The sequence below is a fragment of the Amorphotheca resinae genome (genome assembly GCF_003019875.1).
Source record: "Amorphotheca resinae ATCC 22711 unplaced genomic scaffold M430scaffold_4, whole genome shotgun sequence".
NCBI lineage: Eukaryota > Fungi > Ascomycota > Leotiomycetes > Helotiales > Amorphothecaceae > Amorphotheca > Amorphotheca resinae.
Window position 1 is genome coordinate 1,696,459 of NW_020194474.1, and position 26,812 is coordinate 1,723,270.

At 50.1% G+C, this 26,812-nt stretch overlaps 10 protein-coding genes across 10 annotated transcripts; 3 read left to right on the forward strand and 7 right to left on the reverse strand.

The window, feature by feature from the left end:
- Window positions 1–133: 133 nt before the first annotated feature.
- Window positions 134–5,601, reverse strand: M430DRAFT_49543 (hypothetical protein; the record flags this gene model as incomplete). The annotated part of the gene is made up of 4 exons (XM_024868078.1): window positions 134–4,562; window positions 4,638–4,949; window positions 4,999–5,125; window positions 5,175–5,601. The coding sequence occupies 4 exons, from the start codon at window positions 5,599–5,601 to the stop codon at window positions 134–136; spliced, it is 5,295 nt and encodes a 1,764-aa protein (XP_024722575.1).
- A 3,372-nt stretch (window positions 5,602–8,973) lies between these two features.
- M430DRAFT_225389 (hypothetical protein) lies at window positions 8,974–9,786 on the reverse strand. Its single transcript, XM_024864714.1, has one exon. The coding sequence runs from the start codon at window positions 9,647–9,649 to the stop codon at window positions 9,176–9,178; it is 474 nt and encodes a 157-aa protein (XP_024722576.1). The 5' UTR covers window positions 9,650–9,786; the 3' UTR covers window positions 8,974–9,175.
- Window positions 9,787–11,567: 1,781 nt separating this feature from the next.
- M430DRAFT_34299 (hypothetical protein) lies at window positions 11,568–13,827 on the reverse strand. The gene has a single exon (XM_024866523.1). The coding sequence runs from the start codon at window positions 13,731–13,733 to the stop codon at window positions 11,913–11,915; it is 1,821 nt and encodes a 606-aa protein (XP_024722577.1). The 5' UTR covers window positions 13,734–13,827; the 3' UTR covers window positions 11,568–11,912.
- Window positions 13,828–14,993: 1,166 nt separating this feature from the next.
- On the forward strand, window positions 14,994–15,629 carry M430DRAFT_225452 (hypothetical protein). Its single transcript, XM_024864717.1, has one exon. The coding sequence runs from the start codon at window positions 15,151–15,153 to the stop codon at window positions 15,607–15,609; it is 459 nt and encodes a 152-aa protein (XP_024722578.1). The 5' UTR covers window positions 14,994–15,150; the 3' UTR covers window positions 15,610–15,629.
- On the reverse strand, window positions 15,533–16,225 carry M430DRAFT_225449 (hypothetical protein). Its single transcript, XM_024864716.1, has one exon. It carries the CDS (start codon window positions 16,010–16,012, stop codon window positions 15,650–15,652), a length of 363 nt encoding a protein of 120 aa, XP_024722579.1. The 5' UTR covers window positions 16,013–16,225; the 3' UTR covers window positions 15,533–15,649.
- Window positions 16,226–17,213: 988 nt separating this feature from the next.
- On the forward strand, window positions 17,214–19,771 carry M430DRAFT_65593 (hypothetical protein; the record flags this gene model as incomplete). The annotated part of the gene is made up of 2 exons (XM_024869182.1): window positions 17,214–17,255; window positions 17,331–19,771. The coding sequence occupies 2 exons, from the start codon at window positions 17,214–17,216 to the stop codon at window positions 19,593–19,595; spliced, it is 2,307 nt and encodes a 768-aa protein (XP_024722580.1). The 3' UTR covers window positions 19,596–19,771.
- Window positions 19,772–19,799: 28 nt separating this feature from the next.
- Window positions 19,800–20,434, reverse strand: M430DRAFT_34301 (hypothetical protein). Its single transcript, XM_024866524.1, has one exon. It carries the CDS (start codon window positions 20,369–20,371, stop codon window positions 20,144–20,146), a length of 228 nt encoding a protein of 75 aa, XP_024722581.1. The 5' UTR covers window positions 20,372–20,434; the 3' UTR covers window positions 19,800–20,143.
- A 368-nt stretch (window positions 20,435–20,802) lies between these two features.
- On the reverse strand, window positions 20,803–21,542 carry M430DRAFT_99024 (hypothetical protein; the record flags this gene model as incomplete). Its single annotated transcript, XM_024870159.1, has 2 exons — window positions 20,803–21,438; window positions 21,495–21,542. The coding sequence occupies 2 exons, from the start codon at window positions 21,540–21,542 to the stop codon at window positions 20,803–20,805; spliced, it is 684 nt and encodes a 227-aa protein (XP_024722582.1).
- A 673-nt stretch (window positions 21,543–22,215) lies between these two features.
- On the forward strand, window positions 22,216–23,204 carry M430DRAFT_65596 (hypothetical protein; the record flags this gene model as incomplete). Its single annotated transcript, XM_024869183.1, has 4 exons — window positions 22,216–22,240; window positions 22,420–22,812; window positions 22,867–22,919; window positions 23,037–23,204. 4 exons carry the CDS (start codon window positions 22,216–22,218, stop codon window positions 23,202–23,204), a joined length of 639 nt encoding a protein of 212 aa, XP_024722583.1.
- Window positions 23,205–25,208: 2,004 nt separating this feature from the next.
- M430DRAFT_99542 (hypothetical protein) lies at window positions 25,209–26,464 on the reverse strand (the record flags this gene model as incomplete). Its single annotated transcript, XM_024870193.1, has 3 exons — window positions 25,209–25,652; window positions 25,702–25,758; window positions 25,859–26,464. The coding sequence occupies 3 exons, from the start codon at window positions 26,462–26,464 to the stop codon at window positions 25,209–25,211; spliced, it is 1,107 nt and encodes a 368-aa protein (XP_024722584.1).
- Between the last annotated feature and the right edge of the window lie 348 nt (window positions 26,465–26,812).

Below are 26,812 nucleotides of genomic sequence, written 5' to 3' on the forward strand. Positions count from 1 at the left end.
TTCATACCAAGAATGCAAGAATCGGCTCCCTTTGAAAGAGCGGTTGAATTGAAGTGGAGAAGGGTATCGAAGGGTATGATAACGAAGATTAAACGCCATTGTTATGTGTATGCAAGGTGAATGCTAGTGGAGCTTAGATCATTCCTCCATCCTCCTGGCTCATGGCACCCTTGACATCCCTCGGATGTCTTTCAATCATGTTGCCATTCCCGCTGAGATTGGCATTCGAAGCAGCAGGACTAGTAGCCGCATTTCTATTCATGTTCCAGACTGGCGGCACGCTTTCATATGGGCTTGGCTCATATGGCTTTGTAAAGTCTGCTATGGGCGACGTTGTATTCCGCCCACGGCTGGCGCTTCGAAGTCGTTCAGCAGCACGTGTGAAGCGTCCGGAGATACTGTTGTCATTTTCGCTGCGACCACGGCTGTGACTAGCGGCTGAGTCTCGTCCAAATGGTTGCTGGGGTGGAGCCGAGCCACTTTGATTAGGGCTACTGGCCTTCTCTTCTTCTTCGTCCATCACAATCTCTATGACTTGCGATCCTTGAGATGAGACCCCGGAGACGATTGAGTTTGTGTTAGGATCATTGTGGCGGTAAAGAGGTGCAATAGGAGCTGGAGGTGGGGGAGGAGGTGTTGCGAGATGCTGCAATTCCTTGAGTATCGGTGGTGCTGGAGGAGGCGGTGGGGGTGGGGGAGTGAGATTGTCATTTGAAGGATTGAGAGACTGAGTGTTCGCCTCGATGGTCTCGTCAATTCCACTCATCATGGCCGGATTACCAGTCGAGTAGACTGGATTGTTGTTTCTGGTTTCATAGCCTAATGTTCCTGGCTGGGAGTCTCCGGGGTTAATTTTTCGCAACGAGTAAGACTGCGACGGTCTTTGGAAACTCGAGTCTTGCCCTCGTCGTCTAGAACTTGGTGGCAATGCGGCCTGGAAAGCTGGGTGTAACGGGAGAGCGGCAGGTAGTGCAGGTGGTGAGTTGGGTTCTTCAGGAATTGGAGCAGAAGCAGAACGCGGTGGTACACGTCTAGAGGGGCCCTGGTAGACTGACTTCGGAAGAGGTGCAAGATTCTCAAAGGCACTGTTGTAGGAAAGAGTGTTGGAGTTTCCCCAGGATGGCGGTTGAATATTATCGAACTTCACCGGAATCTCAGGAACATCGGGAACATCTCTGCCCTCGGGGTCATATTTGGGATGCCGCATTGCTCTTGGCGTAGCTGGAAGACCGATTTGTGGACCTGAGCTATTAGAATCACCGAAGTGGTCTTGTGTTGATTGTGTGTTCACAGGGGAGGCAGTCTGACTGCGGCTGTGTTGGGTTTGATTGTGCCTCGGAGGGGGAGACGTTGTGCCTCTGAAGAACTCCTGGGGTGTCCCGGGTTGATAGCTCATCGGAGACAATCTAGCAAGCTCCTCGGGATGAACAATTGGGGGGACAGATGGTCTACGGGCGAGAGACTTCCGCCTCTCTTCAAGTTCACGAGCCGCTTGCTCCTTCTTGAGAGTTCTCTCGTCTTTAATCCGGTTGAGATCGCCAGCTTTCGCCTCGGACGCTCGCCTGGAATGAGATGATTCCAGTTCCCGACGATCCCATTTCAGCTGTGAGTCCTGTTCCTTCCGCACCCTGCTGGCATCTCTTTCACCCGGTCTCCGGCTAGATGATCGATCACGTCGTCTTCTGTCTGGGGAACCTTCACGAGCCGTACCACGCTCCCTGAGTCGGCTGGTACTTCTTTGTCGAGATCTAAACCGCATCTGATCCTTGACCGCTCGCTTGAGGTCATCTTCATCCTCATCATCGTCCGCCTGGTACAGCTTTGCTTGAGGAGACATTGGCAACGGAGATGACGGTGAGCGTATCACGGATCCTTCGCGAATATTGCCTCTTCCACGAGTGTCCAGAAGGGTTAGACGAGTGTCAGGGCTACGGCGGCGACTACTGTTTCGACTTGTCACCCGGCTCCCAGGCTTGCTGGCCGTCTGTAAACGTGCCACAGGCTCAGGGGATGACCGGCGAACTCTGCTGGATGGCTTCGAAGCTCTGGATTTTGGATCATCTCCCTTTCTTGTTGACTCGGTGGTGTCATCGCCGTATCCGACCGCTCCGAGACCTCTGAGATCTTCGGGCGACATGGGCAGAGGTGATGTGGGCGAACGCTTAGCTGGTTTGATATAACGAGCAGCCGTACGTCCGCGGTCTTCTGACGGTTCTCGTGCCTTAGCCCTTCGGCTGCTACTGTGAGCTCTTCCTGATTTTTCATGTCTCTCACGGCTACTATGTCGAGCTCGGCGCCTTCCGGAGTGGTATTGTGCCGACTCCAAACTACTGATGTACTGGTCAAGACTCCTCCCAGTTACACTTGGGCTATGGTTTCCTGTGCTTTTATAGCTTCTGGCTCCAAGTGATGAGTGCGAAACCACCGATCCAGCAGCAGAGCGTGGACCGCGAAACCTTGCAGACGTGGCTGATTGGTCAGGAGATGTCATGTAATCGCCAGTGAGGATGGATTCCATCGGCGGCCATTGGATTTGGAGACCATCAGGTTTACGGTCGCGGGATCCATTCCGCGCACGGGCATCCCGCTTTATAGCAGTAAAGGTCTCTGGAGATGGTGAGGGCAGTGGGTTTGAAGTCTTCTCTCTGTTCTTCTCCATCATCGGGCTTGCAGTAGCAGCTCGATTTGTTGGAGGCGGATTATACTTCGCTGAACTAAGTTGCATAATTTCAACAGGTTGTGATATATTCCGCTCATGACCACGAGAACGGTTTTCGGTACCTGAGCCAGCAGCCACGGGCGTTGTTGGTTCTAGACTCCTACGAGGGATGACATCGGACGGAGTTTCGCCGATTGAAGGAAGACGCTGTCTCGTGAATCCACCAGGCGTTGCAGTACGGGCGGATGCTGGAGTGTTATACGCACTCCGATGACCAGGTCGGAGGAGAGCGGTATGTGCTGTATTACCTCCAGGTGAAATGGCAGATTCTGCAATGGGTGTCACTCCACCTATAGCACTGGCACCGATAGGAGTCCGATCATCCTCACCCGCTCCGAAGAACTTTGCTTTTGCGGATTTATCGCCGAACGAGGTAATGAGCTTCAAGGCAGATGTTTTCGCAATACTGCGCTGAGGGCCCCTTGCTCCAGGTGGAGACAAAGGAGGACTGAGAAGTTCTGGAATGCCCTGGTTTTGAAGTTGTGAAAACGTTGCTGCTTGCGCAGTTGGCGAGAACCACGGTTCAGAAGATTCAGATCCAGTACAAGAGAAACATCTTATCGCCAACTGTTGTTGACTGTGCTGGACTGCCCACTCGCCCCATTTTCTGACTAGTTCTGCTTGCCTCTGCCAGTCGGCAGGGAAAACTAAACATGTCAAAATCAGCGCCTCCATGTACCGTTTATGCGAGACGTAAATCTCGATGGCATCATTCCGATCCCCCATTCCAATCATGATCGTAGCAGCAGTGTGTACGTCTCCCTTTTCAAGCAATCGTTGAACGAATGCTCCAGCAACTTTGGTCTGTGAGGCGTGACCGCCGATCCCACTGAGTGCTAGAAGCATCCAATCGGACGAGGTCATCGACTCTGAGCTCGAAGCCATGATATCGGTATCGATGTCTCCGAGCCACTTGGCTAGAAGAAGACGGGATGGGGACCCCACGGGATGTCTGTTCATCTCATCCTGGATCAAGTCCTCAGCCTCACCGTCCCAACCGAAGATCGTACTGAGCATCTGTCGACGGAGGTCATTATTTGTGAGATGCCGATTGTCCAAAACCTGTGGATGCCGGTACGGAATATCGCTTAACCTGGATTTCGTGAATTTGAAGAGGTCAATAACCTTCGCTTCGTCCGGGCTGCGAAGGACCTCCTGGCGTAACCGAGAACCTCTTGGTCGGGATCGATGCGACGCATTTGAGTGGGAACTCAGACTGCTCATTGAATAAGAGTCGCGGCTTGAAGCCAATGATGGTTCTCGAATAGAATGAAGCGAGGAGCCAAATGACATACTGGTCGCTTCACTGAGGCCACGGGATACGACTGAAGAGTGCTTGCGGTATTGCCGATATGGCTGAGACCCAGCAGATGATCTTGAGTTTATCGAGACACCAGAGTTGGACGATGCACGGCTCCTTGATGAAACGGGGCTCAGAGTATCGGCACGGTCTGTACCAGCATCTTGTCGTTCCTGCTCTAACTTGTCCATCTCTCTAGCGATTCTCGCCAAGGGCGACATATGATCTTCATCGCTCTCGGATATGTCGATATTGATGGGCACTGCCGAAAGTTCAACGCCTGATGTAGACGCCGGTGCATTCTGCCCTGATTGCTCCTCAATAGACACAGGTGGTGAAGGAGGTAGGAGATTCGCTGGATGCTGCACATTTGCCACCATCACAGGGGGGGAGTTGAGGTCAAACTGCTGGGCCGTGTTATTACGGCCTAGTGTGAATAAAGTGGCGCCTGGCCCATAAACAGCAAGACCCCTAATGTGATCAAGGGTCGGTACCGATTCATAGGTAACATGTTTAGTTCGCACATCCCATGATGACGTTTCTCTGTGTTGAGGCTGTGTCAGTTTGTCTTGCTAAGCGCGCGCATCAACCATGCAGATTTGAGACCATTGTACTGACCCTTCGGAGTATTGAATGATGCGACCATTTTTAGACCATCCTAGCCAATTTGGGCCTGTAAAATAATTTTCTGTCCGTTTTAGGACTCTCACAACTTTTGCTGTGTCGCTGCTTGTGGGGGATTTTGCTATACTCCAAACTCGAAGGTCCCCATCATTTGTCTGTACAGCCAGCATATCTGACTTCTGGCGCGAAGAAGAAGCATGCCATGCCAATGTAACAATGGGTGACGGGCCCCTTGAGGTGGAAAGATTGTGAAGGATTGTAAATCTTGGCTGTAGAGATGCGATCATGAGGGAGCCGTTCGAATATCTAAACGAATCAGCTATGACTTCAAAAAGTGTAGGTAGATGAGAAATACCCAATAGCATATGTTCTGCAATCGGCAGCTGGTGCTAAAGCTGTGATTGGAATCTGGTCTATCGTCCTCGCAGAAATGTGTTCAGATGTTGTAGGTTCAAACAAAATCACACTTCCTTGGGTATTTCCTATAGAGAATCAGCAGACGGTCTATAGGGCGCCAGATACAAAACATACCAAAAGCAACATTGCCGTTGCGCATCCATGCGGCTACGGTAAGGTTCTCATAAGATGCGAATCTTGCAATCTCATCGCCGGTCATGCAGTCCCATACAATCGCCGTTTGCCCTGCATCGTAGCTCACGACCAACCTTCCAGAACCCCTCTCACTGACCGTATCCGCTGCTAATAGCTGTATATCCTCCGTGTGCCGCGAAAATCTCCGTTCGATTTTCAGAGTATCATGGTGGCAACATACAATCGAACTTCCCTGAGCATACAGGAACATGGACGCCGTCGCAGCGCATGGCTCAAAATCGCGAGTGCCCTTTGTCGGACTCGGAGGCATGGTTGAACTGAGCTCAGCCAGCGTGGCTAACCTTCCCTTAGAATTCGTAGAGCTTCTTGAGCTCATCGATAGAGAGCGGTTCCTTGCTGCTGACATAGTGACAACGAGGACACCCCGCTCGCTATCTGCAATACGGAAAAAGCGCAATTATCAGTCGGCTGATTGCATAGGACGCATATTCCGAGAGAATCGTCACCGAAACCACATGTGGTCCCAAACTTGGGAGACCCGAGAGGTTTTGTGAAAGGTCACTCAGGAGTAGTTGGAAAAGAGAGAGCCACTTACAAAGTCAACGTCTATTACCGCCCTGCCAGCGTTTGCGGTCCTGCGGGTACAGGGCTGATCACAATCCACGCCCAGCTCTTCTCGATCGTCACATGGAGGTACTGGATGCCGACGTCAGTTCAATATATGTATGTACCGAATTAACGGCCTATGCGTCTGCTGTGTAGCTGCGAACAGCTGTAATGCGTGGCCGTGGAATCTTTTCTTGACTTGTGAAGCAAAAAAACAGGAGAAACGTGGAGGTACAATGGGGAGAGATGGGACAAGTAGCACGGGACCTCGTGGGAGCTACAAGATGTTCATGGATTTGCAGATATCGCCTCGTCTGGGCCCAACGAGACGCAAGAAATGATATTTTGGCGCTTGAATGGGGGGCCAAAAGAGCCAAACGATGATCTTGAACGCTTCTAGAGATACAGACTGGAGGATAGCCCCGAGGGGTCGTATATGGCTTCATCAGCGTTGCCAGAGCAGAGCGCCTAATCAGAGGTGCTCAGTGCTGTCACTGGATGATCCGAGGACAGAATTAGATATGCATCTCCATGGGATCGGGTGCGGATGCATTCGGCTCATCTCAGAGCGCCGAGTAAGAGCTCAGGATGCCAGGATGCGAAAGCCACCACAGACCGCTTCAGCGACCCTGCCGGTGTGGAGGATAACTAGCATGGTCCCTCCATGCTTTGGTGGCTCAAATTCAATGCGAGATCTCCTCACACGAAATCAAGTGTAGAGTGACTGGACAAGAATCCCGTACTCGTGACAAGACGTTGCTTCAATCACACATGGATCACGAATCAAAAAAAGGAAAGTGACAGATGGCTGCAAGACGACGAATAGTACGGAATAGAGAAAGGCGAGTCGAGTGCCGGAGTCCACTATTCACGGCGAAGTCATAAGAGCCAGAGAAATGGTCGTGAGAGGTTTAGGTTGCGACATGCGTTCTCGAGATGCCATTCGATGGAGGCTTAGAATGAGTGGTGGTCTGGGTTGTATCGTTGGCCAACGAGACGAACAGGGCGGGGGTTCGCTAGTAGCGCCTCGTCGAAAAAGGGACGACAAGGCATTGATAGGCTGGATGACAACAGGATGCATGCACAATCAGTCACAACTTCGTCCTATCATACCTCAAGGTCCCCAAGTATCAAGGATTTGGAAGAACCTACGCCGTATTGTCGAGTTGTCGGGTTGTCGAGTTGTCGAGTCCGTAGTACCGCGTGCCCACCTCAAATCCTTCTGAACAAAGGTATTGAAGGAGGGATATAAGCGCCTACAAAGGCATTATGAGCGGTGTCATTTCTTTGTTGTCGTCCTTATAAGTCATCAAGCCTCGGACTGTTCCATCGCGGCTCTCATTCCAAGTAAATATATACTATACCATCAGCGTCTTGCGCACGACTGCCCCTCGTACCGTAAAGTACGTATGTATTATACGTGGAGTAGGACGAAATCCTCCACCGCCATCAGGGACTCAACAGCTGGAGAGAAAAACGAGGGGTTGGCGTGGTATGGCGTCCAAAGCCTGCGCCGAGATGTTTCCCAAGCACAAGCCCAACCGGTCAATAGCTCCTCCTCCTTCCCACGTTTCCATCAGCCATGCGGAGTAATATTCCAATTACCTGTTGAGCAAGCAAAGAGGCATCTTGTGCTGGAACGGCTGACACTATTCATGACCGTATCTCTCCCTCTCGGATAGCTTCCGCCTCTATCGTTATCTCGAGAAGGGCAGCCTTGGCTCTGTGAATTGCCCAGGATTATCAGGATTATCGTGTCGGCATGTGCGACATCGAGGGCTCTCCCGCCTGCACGAGTGTCAAAGCTTCCGCTGGCACAGCACGCAGCTGGCCGAAGATCCTTCTCTCGGGCGGGGTAAGAGCGCAAAAGAGCCTGGATAGTGGCCGTCGCGGATTCCTTGGACACCGGACGAGCACCTTGAGTATGTATGGTGCATCGTGGAGGTCAAAGCAGCTCCCCTGCGATGCCTGCAAAGTATCCTGTCCTCTCAGCTGCAATAATGTAATGTACCTGGAGGGGCTTTGAGATAGGTAGGTACCTGCGTGAACTGAGTGTTTCCTCGCACCTTACGGGGGGGTGTGATGTTGGTGTGATGTATATTCCATCCACCATTCCACGTATCGCATCGCATCGCTTCTTCGAGGCATGGGCATGACGGCACGAAGGGACAAACCCAGACTACGGAGGATCTGAGAGGCAACGGCCCGGGACGTCTGGGTCGATTGTGCGAAGATAAGTGAAAATCCGCATTGTCGAATTATCTCATTGGCTGGCTTTCGAAGCTTTTGCGTGATTACTGTGATGTGGATGAATGATGCCGTCTCTAGCTGCGCTCTTTAACCGCCGGCGCTATGTCCCGGATCCCCTCCCAGGCTCTTCCCCGCCCCTGGCCGTCCCTGGTCTTCTCCCCAAATCCTCAGCAACGCCAGCCTCATTATTATTATGATGAGGCGTATTCCTCGTCGTTATCCCCCGGGGCAAGTCTACATTGATCAATGATTCACTTTGCATGCCCATCATGCCATGATGCTGGGTTTCAAGACACATACGACCGGGATACGTGAACCAAGGGTATTGTGCTTCGTACTATTATGGCTATATGTGACGAGACTCCTCTTGTCTCGATCGCTCTTCATTAATGCTCTAAGCCCGCCACGCACTCTGTACTACAACAGCTGGCTGTCTCCGACTCTTCTTCATTCACATCTCAAATACGTGATTGTGATCTGATTCTCGTCACGTCAGAGCAACTGAGCGACTCGAGCCCCGAGGCCTGAGCCAAGGTTCCGTTCCTCTTCCCTGCTCCGCTCTGCCCAACCCTGCCAAAGCTCCACACGATGACGGCGGCTCATGGCCCGTCCCTTCAGTAGCTTTGTAGCGCGGTCGACCGGCGCCCGACATACTTCGGAGTATGAGATGGCATGACTTCTAACGAAAATGCCCCCTGAGCGGTATACCAAACGCCTCATTTTGGATGATCGTTGACCCTGAGTCCCTTCATACCCGTCTGCATAAAAGGGGAGCTTGGAGCTTGACGAATCCAAGATCGACGTCGGTTTACCTTCCTTGGTAATGGGTTGCTTGCTTCAAATTTGAAGGGGGTTCCCTGTCTTCCAACGTCCAGGTCGGTTGTCCTTCAGACTTCCAACAGTTCTGCATCCAAGTCCGGGCGGCTTCCTCAACAATAACCCTGAAATAACCCTGAAACTCATTATGCGAAAAGGCACTCATTCCTCCTTAATCTTTGCAAAAAGAATCTGGTATCTGGTATCTGGTATCACGAATCAGTATCATGGCAGATGTCAATATCCACATGTGAACACCAGACTTACCAAACATAGGAACCCAACGCACTCCACCACGGCACAACGCCTCATTCCACAACCTCCAAGATCGGGCTCATGTGCTTATTGCTAGACCCGCTGCGCGACTTCTTCGAACTGGAACTGCCACTCCTACTCCGGCGTTTTCTCTCCTTCTTTGCCTTTTCCTGCGCGATCAACTCCCGCATCAGCGCGCCGGTATCGACCACCACCTGCGCTTGGCGCAGGGTGGGTGACGCATCAAGAGAGCGAGGGCCAAGTGGCGTCACGACAGGCGTGCAGTCCTGTTCGGCATCGTCAAAGACGGCGGGGAAGAGATCCTCCAGGTCGTCGTCCGAGATAAATGAAGAGGCCATCTCGCTCTGGTCCTCGTCGCTGGAGGTCGAGGAGAGCGAGGCTCTTCGTGGCCATGAGGGGTACGCACAGGAGGGGGACTGCGGCCACGAGCTGGAGGTCGACGGGATGTCCATCGGGGACGTAGCGTAGCTGCTCCGGGATGGGGAAGGCGAAAATGAGAAATGCATGATGGCAGTAGTGATATTCTCTGTATTCTGCTCTTGCTGGGGAGTATTTATCGTGGATAAGGGCCAATCTGTGAGATCGGTCGCGGTATAAATCTTCGCAGACCGCGTCGCAACGTATCACCGAGGGTAGAATGTAACCGTAAGTCTCGCGTCAGCAACGATATGATATGCTCGGTGTTGTTCAAGTCGGCAGGTCACTGATTTATATATCTTTCCGGTTCCAAGTTCAGGAGAAAAAGCAAGCGAAGAAGAAAGGGGGGATTATAGATTAAGATTAGTTTTGTTGATTGCTCTGCTCTGTGTTTGCAGAGGAGATACGTTCATATGAATCATCACATATGACAGCCTGCGACGCGGCGGTGTCTCCCCCACTCGACGCGTTGATCAGCCGCCCTGGGCTCGCGGAAGGCGGAAGCACAGGACTTTCAGGCGGTGACTGAGCCACGGGCATCAACACGACAACAACAGCCCAAGTTCCGGCCACTAGAAAGCCTTCTCCCACAACCCTCACATCTTGAACCGGCTGACACCGCTCACGCCCACCAGTCACAGGAATCGCGTTCAGCACATCGGGACTGACCGCCTCGCAGCAGCGGAACGATACGCTCCAGCGGGTTGTGGCGTATGATGAACATTTGAAGTTCGAGCCCGCTATTTTCACCGCCGTTTCATGAAATGCCTTTTCGTGACTGGTTGGCGGTTTCGGCATCTCGATTCTAATTCGGGCTCTTCCGGAAATTCTATGCCCACTGCCGGCCGGATGTGCTTCCAGCCTTCTAGAAAGCTTTCCCGTCACCACTTCTTACGGAGTACGCAGTAATAATTCTGGTACAGCGTGGCCCGCAGAGTTACCAGCAAGATAGGTAGCCAACACATCCGGACTCCAACACGTTGACAGCTTGGGCGCGGCCAGATGCAGTGGCCTTCATTCCATGCCCCGTTCCTCTGGATCGAGGGAATGTTTGATATCGCTTGATAAAAGGGAACCCTTATCAACCCTTGGTCCAAAGCCCTTTCCCAGGCCTCAAGTATAGAAGTTGGTGGCATAACAGGATCGGGCTTCTTTTTTCGGGTGGTGCCGGGCCCTTGCGTGGGGTTCGAGTGGGATGTACAAACCCCACGACCTAAAGTGCTCAAACCAAAATACAAATCTTCTTGCGAACGCCGGGGGGGCTGCAATTACCGTTGTAATGAATTCAAATAATAAGTTCCCGTTGGCTGAAATCCATTATGGCCAAAGTATTATGAATATGAGAAATCAACATCCCATTCCTTGGCAGGATTTCGAGGGCGCGAAGAAATGGACAAACAAACCCTTTGACTGTCTCCATTCGTTTGTGACTCATTACCTTGGCTCCTTTATAAGGACTCTGTTTGGGGAAGGTTTGCGAATAGAACGTCCAGGGTCCCAATCATAAGCGACAGCTCCCGCAAACTCTCTCGTCCTCTTCCATGATAAGGATGACAACCCCTTACAAATCGGATCGAGGCATAGCGATTGTGACATGTGCAATGCTACGATACGATGGTTTGACGAGGCCTCTTTGCGCTGCATCCAGTCCTTGATTGCCCTTCGCGCTGAGTGGAACTGGATGTGATGAAGCGACCAAGGAAATAGTAGAAGAGCTCGGTTTGCAAACAAATACGACGTATAAATCCTGCGCCACACTTTGACCACCTCGACGGGCGCTTACCCCACGATCGCTTTGGCGCTGCTTAGGCCTTCACACGATGTGTTATACGCGTGAGTCTAATCACATGACTGTAGATAACGGAAATTCACGAGGGGTCGCATCATTCCAATTTGGGTTGAAGGGGGTTGCGTCCGAGCTTTGAATTTCAACAGGACAATGGATCAGTCTATATATGCAGAGGACGGGCGTAAGTCTCAAGACAAATAACTAGGTATGTCCTTGAGATGTAAATACATCGTCAGGTGCGGTTTCGCGGGGAAGGCTTGGGAGCATACACTTGATATGATTGAGGTGATATGAAAAAGAGGGTATTTTGCTCTTCTACTTCGAAACAAGACAGAAGCGTGAGGACAAACTTAGTTGAATGATATGCGAGGAGTGTTCGTGACCGAGGTTCGATAGTTATTCTGTCAAAGACTCCGGTCCAGATCTTGGGAATAGGCACGGTATTGATACAATTGAAAACTGCAGGATGGCACGAATTATTCCGAGTTCATTCAGCAAGGCAGCTATATCTTGCAAGTCTCTCGGTGGACGTCGCATTAATGCATTATCCTTGGAGTATGCGTTCAAGACGTCTCTTTACTCGAGTCGACCCTATTGAGAACAGCAACGCCTTCCACATGGCTCGTTTGCGGGAAGAAATCAAATCCTCTGAGTGACTCGATTCCGTACCTCGTACCATCCTGTTCTAATCCCCGGACAAGGACTCCCACATCTCTAGCCTGGGTATGTACGTTGCAACTGACATATACGACTCTCCTTGGCCCGAATTTCAGAAGCTGCCTCAGAAAACTCTCGTCGCACCCTTTCCGAGGCGGATCGATGACTACTACAGTCTCATCGGCAGGGAACTTCACGGATTTGAAAAGCTCGGAGGCGTCTGCATCGATGAACGTACATCTTGAAGGGGGAAGATTGTTGAGTTCTGCATTATGCCGTGCGGAAGTGATCGATGCGCTGGAGACATCTATCCCGATGGAGGAAGTGAAAAGGGAAGATAATGTTATTGTAAAGAGACCGGAGCCAGAATATGCGTCGATTAAATATTTGATTTCGGGTTGTTTGGCTTGGGAGAGAGATTTTGGAGGCAGGATATGATCGCGGATGTATTGAGTAAATTTTGGAAGGATCGAGTTGTTGTTTTGGAAGAATGACCCAGCGATGCTAGTGAAAACAAAATCGTCAATATACTCGGTTGATGTAGCGTTATTATCCGTAATGCAGGTTTTGAAGTCAGTGTGAGTGGGCGTGACGCATTTGATGGTATCTGGGGGCGATTCAGAAGCTGTTTCGTCTCCATTTGATACTCTCCTCGTGCTTTCTCGCAATAGAATTGTTGCACCCTTCTGATACTTCTCCAGTTCAGCAGCCACTCGTGCTCTTTCTCGTTTCATGCCCATTCTGACGGCATCTGTGCCAATTGGGCAATCTTCGATATCAAGCGTCTTTCTCGGACCCTTTTCCATGAAGCCAATGTTTGGTACCTTATCAAAGGACTTCTTCACTCCTCTCTGTTTATCCGCTTTGCTCACGTAGCCCGGAGGTCCATCAAAATGTGGAGTAAGTTTGGTGCGATATCCATATTGCAAAGGACTTCCAATAGTGTCCTCAATAATCGGTACCAGCTCTGGGGGTAGCTGCGAAAAGTTTTTGTATGCCTTCTCAACAATTGTCTTCTTATGTTTGAGTTGGGTCGAATAATCGAGCATCTGAAACTGACACCCTGAGCATGTGCTGAAGTATTTGCAGTTGATTCGAGTATCGTCTCGCAGAGGCGAAGGCTCCACCACAGAAATAAAGTCGGCGAGCGAATAATGTTCGTCTTCGAAATGTTTGACAACTTTCACCTTCACTGTATCACCAGGGGCAGTAAATGGCACAACATATATCTGGTCCGAAGAGGGATGTCGCGCAAGCCCATCGCCGGTAGAGGAGAGCTCGACGACCTTAACCTCAATTTCCGTAAACGGTTCAGGCAAATGTTGCTCAGCTGTGCCATTGGTAACAGGCTGATCTCCATTCTCAGTTGATGAAACTTGAGATACTTCGATGCCTATATTCTCTGCAGCTTTGGTGTTTTCGAGAGGAGTCTTCTTCGGGGTATCTGATAGCTTCTGTGCTGCGAACAAGGCCCGAACATCTGCGAGCAGGACTTCTTGACTTGATCCTTCCTGTATGGGTTTCTCCTTCCTCGTTCTCTGTCTTTTAGAGCTCCTTCCACCTTGGAGTGGTCTCTTCCTGTCCTTCTGCTCATTGACGCCGACTTTCCGGATTGGTGGACTTTGCATAGAGGATTCCATGATAGAGGTGAAGGCGCGAATGGGGCCAGGTCGACGGAAGATGTTTGAATTGGGGATTCTAGGGGCGAGCCTAGACCAATGGAACATTAGAGTAGAAAGAGTGGTCCCTGAAAACAAAAGATAATTACCAGATTCTTCTGCACCACTTGCGGTCTCCTACAGAGTAGGTAGTCGTCGCCCGCGCTGGTACATTCAGATAAATACTCCGACTGTAAATAATTTTCGATTTTTGCGACGGAGTTTTGAATGGCCGCCCCGGGTCTAACCTATTGAGGACTAGATAAACGTCATAGGCTTGTGGAAGAGGCCACAGGCAGCCTACCCTCCCTTAAACTTTCCTTTTTTCAATCTTTAACCAAAAGACGGACAGGTGGCCGAGTGGTTATGGCGTGGGCTTCAAGAACATTTCTTGCTTTGTGTAACACACAAGAGTATTTCCATAGGGTAACCTGCAGGGGTTCGAATCCCCTCCTGTTCATAGTTCACTGTTTCTAAGCAGTGTACAAATTTTTGCCGCCCTTTTTCTTTTGCCCCGTCTATGTTGCTATTGTACCTACCTACCTAGGTACTGAAGGTGAGAGACAGTCCCGACAAAGCGGCACGCACGGGGTGACATCCCGATGCCCCTATGCAAATGGCCACGGTGCTGTATGGGTTTTCTTCAATTTTATTTTATTCTTTGCTCTATTTGATTCGTCATCTACAAGACGCCTGGGGACCAAAGACCATCAAGGACAATAAATTACATTTCCTCCTTGAGAACCAGGTAGCCTCGCCTCAATTACAGATAAACAAATTTAAATATATTGTTGGGTTTCCAGAATCAAGTTATGGCAAATACATATATATATATCGATTGAGAAGGGTTGCTCAATATAGACTATTCTATATTATTACCTGCCCAAGTTCACAATAGTCTTGTCCAAAGGAGATAGCTTTCGAGACATGGCTATAGGACGAATACTCAGAAGGGATAAAAATGGGTACATTGTCTATTTGCTTGGAAACCGAATCTACATTATTGGCTTGACCTGTACCCCATGATCTGTTGAGATGACCTTGCATTGTCTCTTGGCGTCAGTCTGTCCGCATTGATCCCCAAGGCAACAACAATAATAAAGATCCGCCAGACTGTAGCAAAGCACAACGATCTTCATGATTCCGCACGAGGCGTCATAGTGGGCACCTGATAGGTAGTCGGCTCCTCAGCTCTGTACACGAAGGAACCGAGCGGCGGGGTTACAGACAAGGACACTGGTCCTTATTGCATGCACGTCAGCCTTGCGATCCTCATGAACAGGCATCAAGAAATGGCGCTCCCGAAACGCTACATAATAAATCACTCAATGGGATAGATCCCATAGCTACATAAACACCTTTATTCTTCTTGGATCAGAATAATTGAATTAAAGCATTCAGAGTACTCGAGCGATGCTTCAGTCGCCCCTCGTTCCAAACAATTGAGCGCCCAATACCAATATTCTTGCTCCTCAAATTTCTCAAAATGGTACAACCATCTACATCGATGAATCCGAAAAGCATCGGTCCGTCTCCTAGAAGCACGACATCTTCTATTGACATCTCACCATCCCCCTTCCAAGAGCCTCGATCACGCACTCCGCGGCGAACAGTCAGCGGTTCCATAAGGTCTTCTTCATCATGGCGAAGTTCAGATTCCTTTTCACTGTCCTCCATGGATTTCGAAATGACCGAGATGTCCAGATCCGCAAGTCATAGGTCGCCCCTGAAGGAGTTGGAATACAGGCATGGCGGAAATAGGAGCAGGGAGGCAAGCCTAAGCAGGCCAATGCGCCAGGGGCCAGATCAGGGGTCGACAAGGAGGCATAGACATCAGCCAAAGATGAACCTTTATACTGAATGCGGGAGACACTCGGATGAATGGTTATTTGGAGGGTTTTCGGTGAGCGACGCTGTAAGAAAGATTTGGGAAAGAAAGGAATAGACTGATAATTGGGACGGGATACTCTGAACAGCAAGAACTGTTATTTTAAGTACTCGAACCAGCTGCGATGGTTTGAATCTGAAAGAACGAGATACTTCCTGGGAGAAGCGGTGTATATATTTACAGCAAGGGATAGTGTAAGTCCGGGTTTGTAACGAGTTCTGGAACAAGAACAGAAGTGCAACACTTGAAAATAAGGCATACTTGTATAGAAACTGTTCTGCATACCACACATGGACATATAAATAGCAAGCGTATAAAATGTTGGCTTATATAAGGTAGACAAAAACAATAGAGTCAGAAAGAAGACCGGGGAGTATCCAGCCTTATATCGACGCTGGGATTTGACTTGTCCAAACCGTCTAAACAATGATAACATTGGAATACCTGCAATCGTTTTCATTTGATGTCGAAGGGACCGTAAAAGATCGAGAAGTATAGGAGGGTTCTAGGGGAGCACTGGGTGCAACATTTTCATGTACCAAGAATTTATGTTCGAGGTTACATGAGAGGAGCGCTGAGAATGACGCATTCAACACGATGATTTTGGCTTGGTTTTCAAGTTCTCAACAGGCCTGTTGTAAGGTAACTTGTCAATTCACGCGGATAGCGGTCGGGAATGTTTAGCTAAAGTCCTAGTCCCATTTTAGACTAGGTCATCATCACATGATTCACTTCCTTCTTCTGCAGTTCTTGCTCTTGTTCTCAACTTGTCAATCGATATCAGGTAATAAGTGCTCACCTGCTGCAATCATTTGAGTCGCACAGAGTCCGGTATGATTATTAACCCGAGGCCGTCAGTCATTGTCAAGTTCTATTAACAGATATCTCTGCCGTCTCTAACAATAGTTTCTCTGGATTTCATTACATTTTCTCGAATCACTTCCAATGAAGCCAACCCGCATTGAAAGAGGGAACATATGCGCTAGTTCCGTCGTTCACAAATGGCCATTGTTCCCGATTTTCTCGATTGGCCGCTGGTGGTTTATTATGATGAAAAAACTTCTTACATCTTCAACCATGGGTCCCGTCCCGTACGGCCTCATGGCCCAAGGAACGATATCCTCCCTCCACCTTGTCAGAGTTCACTAGTGGAACAGCTCAAAAGCTATATGTAGATCCAGGATCATCTGTCCGGCAGGAGCCTGGCCATCGTATTATTACTTGCGACCGCCATGGACCAAGAGGTTCTAATGACGCTAATGGGCACGACGGCAATGCCACCAGCCAAACTTTTCTCATCTCATCTCCTGTATTTTGGCTTGCAGTTCTTTTATTTTGGTTCAAGGTGTTCATATGCTATCACAACTCACGTTGAGCCTCTAGCCCGCTCTCCCTTTTGCGGAAAAGGGAGGAGAAAGCGTAGAGGGGGTTCGGGTGCTGTTCAGCATGTGTAGCATCATTTGTCTTTACCCTCTTAGGATCAATGAGAATCCTGTAGTAAGACGGCTCCGATGACATTAAGAACCCGTTTTTGTATATCATGACAGCTTTCGCCGTTGACCGGCTTTGTTGAGCGTCCTCGCAGCTTGTCTCCTTTCGAGTTCTACGAGGTCTTCCGATTTATTGCTTCGGTTACAATTGTTTAATCCCATTTCTACACAATGGCATACTTGATCCTCCAAGCTGCTGCATCTTTGTTCTTTGTACGATTTGTACGGGCTGGACTGGACTACTCATACGATCCGAGTGCCGGGTATGTTGCGATCAACAAACGGGAGCCACAAATACCTACGAACTTGCCAGATGGTTGGAAATACAGTGGCTGCTACACCGAGGGAAAGAATGGACGAGCCCTCACTTATCAACAAGCTGATGGAGGCGCCAACACCGTTGAGTCATGCATACATGCCTGCATCGCGGCTGGCTATCCTGTTGCCGGGATGGAGTATTCGTCACAATGCTTCTGTGACCGCATCCTTCACGGCGGCGCTGCTCGGATAGATGATTCCAAGTGCAATATGCCTTGTGCCGGAAATGCCAACGAGATGTGCGGCTCTCAGAATATCCTTAGTATCTACAACACTGGAGAATTGACGAATGTCGAGCAAATCACATCTCAAACAACCGACTTGCCAGGCAACTGGGAATACCAGGGATGTTACACCGACTCAATAGGCAAACATGGATTGATTTGGCAGAGCATTTTACCAAATAACAACAGTGCCACAACCTGCCTTAACCTCTGTGCTGAGTATGGATACTCGGCTGCTGGCATGGAGTACAGCATGGAGGGTTACTGTGGCGATGACTCCAACCTCATTGCTTCTGGGTCGACTAAAGCTCCTGAAAGTGATTGCCGCGCTAGATGCAGTGGTGATCCCAGCCACAACTGCGGTGGCGGACTGAGACTTTCCTACTACAAATGGACAGGAACCCCTCTCAACGTGTGGCATACCCCCAATGGCCCCGATAAGGGCTCATACGAATTTCTCATTGGCGGTGTCGTGATACCCCTCATCACTACTACTGGAATCAATAACAAGGTCGTGTTCATGGAAAAGTCAGGAACAGGTCCACCTAATACGACGGGTACCTACGAACTGGATCTCGCGTTCATCAACGACTTTTCCAAAGCATGGAGACCGTTGCACGTCAAGACTGATATATTCTGCTCTGCCGCAGTCACCTTGCCAGATAAAGCTGGAAGACAGCTGAATGTTGGAGGCTGGGCTGGTATTTCAACGCATGGTGTCAGACTTTACTGGCCCGACGGATCCCCCGGCGTTCCAGGTGTCAACGATTGGCAAGAAAATAGCAACGAAATTGCCCTTCTTGCCCAACGTTGGTACCCATCTGCCATGGTTATGGCTAACGGCTCAGTCCTCGTCATAGGAGGAGAGATTGGTTCTAACGCTCTCCCATCTCCTTCTTGCGAAATTCTACCCAGACCACCCGGAGGATACCTCAAATATCTTGAATGGCTTGAGCGTACCGACCCCAACAATCTCTACCCATTTTTATCCATCCTTCCGAGCGGTGGTATCTTCGTTATGTATTATAACGAAGCTCGTATCATCGACGAAGTAACCTTCGACACCATAAAAACCCTTCCTAATATTCCGGGTTCCGTCAACAACCCCCTTTCTGGTCGAACCTATCCTCTTGAAGGTACCGCCGTTCTCATGCCACAACACCCACCATACTCGGATCCACTCACTGTTCTGGTATGTGGCGGTTCGGCCAATGGAAACGCTATGGCTGTCGACAATTGCGTATCTACGCAACCTGAGCTTCCAGATCCAAAATGGGTAATCGAACGCATGCCTTCCCAGAGAGTCATGTCGTGCATATGTGCTCTCCCTGACGGGACCTACCTGATTATCAACGGTGCAAAGCATGGCGTTGCAGGCTTCGCTCTCGCCAGAGATCCCAACAAGGTCGCAGTTCTCTATGACCCAACCCTGCCCGTCAATCAGCGATTCTCCATAATGGCCGACACCCCTGTGGCTCGTCTCTATCACTCCGAGGCCTTGCTACTTCCAGACGGGCGTGTCCTCATCTCCGGCTCTGATCCCGAAGACGGAATCCACCCACAAGAATACCGCGTGGAAGTGTTCAACCCGCCATACGCTCTCTCCGGAGCCACCCCACCATCATTCACCATCAGCAAAAGGGACTGGAACTACAACGAAGGCAACATCGCGATCATCGCTAACATCCCATCAGGCAATCTGGGAGGCGTGCGCGTATCCATGATGTCTGCCGTGTCGAGCACCCACGGCAACTCCATGGGCCAGCGCACCCTCTTCCTCCCAGTGACATGTTCCGGTCCCGCGGGCTCAGCGACCTGCGTACTTACCGCGCCTCCGACAGCACATGTCGCCCCGCCTGGCTGGTACCAGATATTTGTGCTTGACGGGAAGAGACCCGGGCATTCCAACTGGATCCGTATCGGTGGCTCGATTGCCGATTCGGCTGGTCTAGGTAATTGGCCCGCTTTCCCTGATTTCAAGACTCCGGGCCTGGGACCTGTTGACCTTTAATATGCCGAGGGCGGATTTCTAGATTGAGCTTTCGTCCTTCATGATGGCTGCAGTCCTGGTGGATAATCAGAAACACATGGTGAGAAAACCATCTCTGAGTTAGGTTGACATTGGAGGATGTTTGTTTTTGAAAGATATAGATAGATAATGAAGTTCACAACGAACTTATAAGTACCATATTAATACCTTATTATTTTAAATCAAACAGCCAAACTCAACCTCTATTAATCTTCCACTGAGCCCCAAAGCGCCCTTCCTAGTACTGATACACACAATCCAATTAATTACCCTCTCCTTTCCAAGAATCCCAAGCTTCAACTCGATATAGCAACCAATCCCACCTGGATCCCAACCAACAAATACCACCATGATTAAGGTAACCCACCCATCTCTCACGTTCCAAAACGTCCTTCCATTAAACAAACAGTAAAATCTCGAACCCGCCAAATTCTTAATCTCAACCTATTAAATCATCCCAAGAACTAATCTCTCTCTACACCCTATCCTACCTTCCTTTGCAACAGCAAGTCCTGGGCCCAAAACAACCCCTAGGGAAAACCCGGAAAGACGTCGACGTTGGGTATGGATTCTGGGACGACGGTGGTAGGAGTGTCGCTGCGCGGTCTTGGGTTTGTGTGCGCTTCGGGAGGCGGGGAGACGCCGATGTGAGGGGCGCAGGGGCTGCTGGAGTCTGGTATTGGGAAGGGACGACAGCAGGGGATTGCGTGGATGGGGAGGGCGAGGAGCGCGGTGATGAGGGTGAGGTGAAGAAGCATGTTGGAGTTCAGGGGGTGGGTTTTGGGTTTTGGGAGGAAGGGAGTTGAGGAAGGGCGTTGAGGGAGGTGTGTTTGAGCTATAGCAGGGTTTGGAAGGAAATGAATATTATAAAGGGTGGATGGGAAGAAGAAGAGAGATTATCACTTAGGGTTTGGATTTAGGCAGACGCCGGCTGCTAGCAGTACGGTTCCATGAATTGAGGGAATAGCTTCGTATTCCAATGACCCAGTCACAGGGAAGTAATATACTTACCAAGCTAGTATATACTCCGTACCCCGTGAAGTTACATGAACAACTCGAATAAGCTCTATAGAGCAATATCAATAGTCTCGAGAAATCCCTACTCAAACTCCAGTGATGTAGACCCAAATGCATGGCCAAGCCCCAAACCTAAACTCCAGTCCCTTCGACCAAGTGACCAACAGGGTATTCAACTCTTCAGAGCCTCTAAGCGACCCCGCATCTGATCTAACATTGCCTCTGCCTCCTCGTCGTTTTCGTCCTCCAGGCCGGGTTCCTGTACGGGTGTAGAAGTGACAGGCGTAGCCCCGACCTTGCCCATCTTGTCCTGCAAGATCTCCCCAAGGACCTTATCGACCTCCGATTCGGCCTCCTCGTCGTCCTCCTCCAACTGGTCTGGCATGCTGTCCCCGACCATCTCTTCTATTATACCCGCCTTGACTAACTCTTGACTCAATTCTTGCATTGTGCCCATCAGTTGCGGTAGCCGTACAAGACTATTGATATCCTTCATGATGCCCACACTCGCCCGAATGCTCCCCTCGATCTTCCTCACCGCAAAGGCCTCGGTGACCTGCATCGCAACGCTATTCAGTTGCGCCTTCGAGGTGATGAGTCTCTGTGTGGTTTTCCGTGTGCGGATAAGCTCGCGGGCAAAAATCCGGGTCTCTTGCGCGGCCTGTTTGGCCTGGGCAGGATTCCGCTGCGCGCGGCGGTTGGCTGCTATTATGAGGCTCTTGGTCTTGTTCTCCACGGCTTTCAGGTTCGCGATATCGCGATCCAGCTTGCGGGTATTCTGTCGTATGAGCTGATTGCATTTCCGGACCTACGATTCGCTATTAGCGGACTTGAGCTTCTGCATATCGTGAAAGATATGCTGACCTGCGCCTGCGGATCAGGCTTCCAGAAGACGGCTTTGATAGACTCCATGGTGGTTATACGATGGGTGGGGGAATGGGGTCGCAGAGAGGCGCTCTGCAGCCAAGCCGAGCAAAGAACGGCCCCGAAATCTTCAGCTGTATCTTCTCAATGAAACGCGGCAGAGAGAAGGAAAGCCCTTGTTGTGGAATTGCGTTCAAAGGCGGAGAAACAGATGCGCGGTTGACTGCGCAAGGTATAGTAGGCAAGGTCAATATGCCGGGCGGTGACGTTTGGCTTTGGTTTGCTGTCCAGGTCCTCTTGGACCGAGAGCCTCAAAACGTGGGGCAAAGAGGACAGAAAGGGAGAGAGACATGTGCGTTGCCTTCAGGTCCATGTGAATTGCATATAAATAATAAATAGTAAATAATAAATAATAAATTCACACACATCTAAAGCAAGGTACCCAAGTATCTCTTCTCCTTTCTCTCCCCCGATAACTGAGTTCTGCCTGAGCGCGAGGTCGTAAACCCCCCAGTTCTTTCTCCTTCGCAAGGATTCCATCAGGCCCAACCGTCCAGCCTCGCAACCCACAACTCCAACTACTGGCAACCAAAGCTCCCCGAAAACATTTCATTTCATCCACCACAATAAATCACTTCCTTCACCCACAAACCAAGAGACACCTACTGTTAATCTAAATCTTGCTCTACCCGATTCCTTCGACGATTACCTTCATCTAAACATGTCTGCCCCACAGACCCCCGAAGGTAAGGCTCCCAAGGAGCTCCTCTGGCGCCTCTGCCCCCCTCTTAAGAGCTCCTCCAGCTCCAACAGGCTACGGCCTAGCTAGCTTGTCGCTGAATGAGCTGGAGCTGTTTCCAATAACGCATATTGCATCACGCTGCGAGCGCTCTTCAATGGCATAGCTAACACTGTCTCTACCTAGTCCTCTGGGCCCAGCGCTCAAACCAGACGGAGCCAGCAAAGAACCTGATCTACCTCACCATCACCGTTCCTGATGTCAAGCCCGCAAACCTTAAGCTCGACCTCAAGCCACAAGGACTCACCTTCACAGGCTACTCCGAGTCCCTCAAGCGGACATACCACGTCGAGCTCGAATTCTACGCTGAGATTGATCCAAAGGAGAGCAAGATCAACCACACCGCCAAGAATGTCGAGATGGTTCTGCGAAAGAAGGAGCCGAGAGAGGAGTTCTGGCCAAGATTGTTGAAGGATGCAAAGAAGGTCCACTTCCTGAAGACCGACTTCGACAAATGGGTCGATGAGGATGAACAAGATGAGGCACCTGAGGACGACCTGGGAGCGATGGGAGGCATGGGTACGTAACTGTATGCCCGCCCCGATGTTGGAAATCAAGCTGACGGTTCTGCAGGTGGAATGCCAGGTATGGGAGATATGAGCAGCATGATGGGCGGTGCTGGCGGAGTAAGTATTCCCTGACCTACTCTCGCTCTGGGTAGAGACATGGGCGTGCTCTCAAAGACATGTCGAAAACTAGAGCCTTCTCCTACTAGATAAACATGATTCTAATATTAGAAACAGGACTTCGGCGGAATCGACTTCAGCAAGCTTGGAGGAGCTGGAATGGACGGAGGCGAGGGGGAAGATGAAGATGACGATGACGATGATGAGATGCCAGCCCTTGAGGGCGAGGGCGAGGGGGAAAAGGCTGAGGGCTCCACAAAAGCAAAGATTGAGGAAGTTGCTTAGATTCGGTCTGGGGGTACAAAGGAGACTCGAATCTTGGTACGGGGCGGGGTTTTTTCCAGCGTGCTCAAGGGTCACAAAAGGCATGTCTATTGACGAACACATCAAGATTGATGGTTTAATTAGGTGAAGTTTACACATTTTTGTGATATTCTTTCAGAGAGAAAAAAAAAAGCAGTTCCTTCCTGGCGTTCATTTATTGTGCATCCAGTGATAGGCTCGACATGTGAGTGGACCCAAGGTATTTGTTGTGTTTTATATTCCAACAATTCTCTTTCCAACACTCCATGCATACCCCTTACTTCCACAAACTTCCCATTCCAAATATCACCCAACCTCAGCAGCATCCATCCAGAGACAAACTCACAAAAGATAAAAAAATGATAAGAAAGTAATTCCCCTTCCTTTTCTCTTCCTCCCATCCCATCCCATACCCATCCCCAAAAATCTCCCCCAAACACTCCATCCATCACACACAATGGCATCCCCGAACGCACACTCCCACTCCCACTCACATTCCTCTCCACACCATCAAAACGGCGTGGTCGTCGAAGTCTACACCGCGACGCACGCAGCCGACTTCTCCCGCCGCGGGGCCTGCATCACAGCCCTGCCGGCCGACGAACCCTACCCTCCGCCACCAATCACGCGCGTCCCGCACAGGATCGCTTCTGCTTCTGCTTCTGCTACTGCTGCGGCGGTTAGCGATAAGAAGAAGATTATTGAAGATCGTGAGATGAATTGATGAATGATGGAGAGAGTTGGGTTTGTGAGGTGAGAATCTGGGGGGAGGGGAAATGGGGGAGTGGGGGAGTGGGAAGGAGATGAGATGAGAGGGGAGGGGAGAATGGATGATGGCTGATCTTTCTTTTTGGGTGCTGGGTAGTTTTGGCTGGGTGTTGAAATTGTGCGAGGGATGAGGATGATGATGATGATGATGATAATGAATACCTATTTGATGAGTAAAGGAATAATTAATGGCTGTGATCAGGTATATATATACGGGTATACTACATGCAGATATATATATACAAGAGGTTCTTGTCAAGAAGAAGCGCTTTCAATAAACGCCGCCTGGATCTATAAGCTACAGTATCTGCGTGTATTCCGTCCCTAGGCGCTTTTACCCAGAAGCAGGCTCTCTATCTTCCTAGAAGTTTTGCGTCGTGATGGAATTCTGTTGATGATACGATAGCATGGGGGCATTCTATTGTATTCCAGACCCTCAAATTAGATACCTGATTTCCATACGACAGTTGTCTATCTCTCGCTCTATAGCTGCTACCTTACTTACCTTATATTGAACTGCTTCTTCGTATTTCGCAGCTATGATATAGATATTTCCAAGCAGATTGACGAACGGAGTCATCTTAATCTCGCGATACCACAAACGCACATGTTGAAGCTTGAGGTCTCTCTAGGATTTTAACATGGCGTATGTCCTAGCTAACTTGTTCCCAAGCTCAACCCAATAGACATACAGCCAGCCCCAAACTCCCAGCGAGCTTCAAGGACTACTTTCGTATTTGCACGATATGGACATCGTTGACACCGCCCTTCTTCAGGGCTGTCCGACATATAACGAGCTGCATCGCTCGTAACCATGACGGATGGAAAAAGACTGTTTTCTGGTTCGTGACCAAGCGCGTGGTGAATCGAGACCGCGGTGATTGCATGCAGCCGGCGCTAATAGAATAGGTAGCTTTGGATTCTCCACCGGTGGTTCTGGTGTTTATGGTGTTGCTGGAGCTGGAATTCATGGTCTCGATCTGGGTGCCTTTCACGTGTGGCATGATAGGTAGCTTCGTGAAGAGTTGTTGGGCTTGCAGGATATGATCATTGACAGGTGGTATTATGGTGTCGTGCTCCCGTTCTGGAATACGATCCGAGGAAGGAGCAGGAAAACTCGTCTTGACTGATGGATCTAATGAGGCTGTTGAGCAGGTGATGCAATCCTAGATCAAGAAGTATTGGGACTTAGACGCTGCAATATTGACCATATTGGACCTATTGGCTCTTCAGTCTCTCCAACTCCCTTTTCTTCATTTCCTCTTGTCGCTTCACCCTCGCTGGAGTCCAGCCTCTTCTCTCGCCGGTTATCTTCCACCCAGGCAAGCCATCCGGCATGCCCAAATCCTTCAACGTCTTGAGTTCCACTAGGCTATACTCATCCTTGTTCTTTCTATCAAAGCAGAAAGGCTCTTTTAACGCCACAGGTGGATTGGTAATAACCCTGACATCCCTCCTTAGGTTTTTTGAAGCGCTATGCAGCATCAACGGATGCATCAATATCACATCGCCTACCTCGCCGGTCATTTCAAAGAAACTCTCGTCCCGAGTCCGGGATGGATCTTTGGCCAGATCGTTCCAAAAATTACGACCTTCAAAAGCTGCGTGTTCGGGGTCATTGACTGACTTCAGCCATGGAGTAACTCCTTCCGGGTGATCGTACTGTCTCCGATTAATTCAGAGCTTGATGTATTTGAGGGCAGGACAGTACCAAGTGTTTTGCAATATGCTTGATCCCATCTGTACAAACCACTGTCCCACCACCTTTCTGTAGATGGAGTTAGCGGCGGGAGTCTCGACAGAAGAGAGTAAGAGCCGTAAAACATGCTCTCCGACTAAACTAAAGTCAGAAGCAAAGAGTAATTCACCGGTACGATATCACTCCACAGTGGAATAACAAGCAGGGCCTGCTCCCTCGAATCCAAAAAATGGACAAAGAAATCCCCATCGTTATGCCACCCCCACAGATCCTTCCGCAGATCCAGGCGGTCCTCCGCTTTGTACTCGGGCTTGCCCAGATTGACGATGAAGGCGTCGCCCCACCCGCCAAAGCTCTCCCAGATGCGGTCCGCCCCGCCCAGCAGCTGGCACATCGCCGCCCACGCCTTCGGCGCGAACTCCGACACGGCGACTTGCCGGTGCCGCGGCATGTGTGTGGTCTCGGCCGTCCATGTCGTCTTGTCCGTCGGCGACATGCCCAGCCGCGTCCACATATCCGCCGTGAACTCAGCGGCCTGTTCCCGCGTGAAGCATTTCTCAATCTTCGTGAACCCGTACTCCAGGAACTGCTCCTTTTGGGCTTCGGTTAGGACGTAGTCTGGATTGACGGCTGATTTGGCTAGTGCCGGGTTGGGCTTGGATGTGGGCGTGGATTTGAGGAAGTCGGGCTTGACGGGCCGGTTGGGGAGAAGGCGCTTCAAAGAAGAGCCGATATCCTTGTGGTCTTTGACGGGTGGAGAGGACGTGGTGGACATTTTGGTGCAGAGTTAGAACTTGTTATATTGAAGTAGTTAGTAGTTCATACAGTACGAACCGTGGAGTCGTGGGTCGCATCTATCTGGCGGGGCAAAGCGGGACGGGCACACGGGCCACGGATTTAAGATATGATCTGCGGAGTAAGGTATATCACGTGGCTCTCACAGAACTGTAAAACCACGTGATAGATTCAACATCACCTCTCCTCCCAGTCTACCTTAAGGGACCGTACCTACTGATGCATTATTCTCTTGTCCCAGATGCTTATTGATATAGGTACCTTAACAACCCTAAATATGAAAACGTGCATTAACAGATAATAATATTCATATTCTAGACACCTTCAA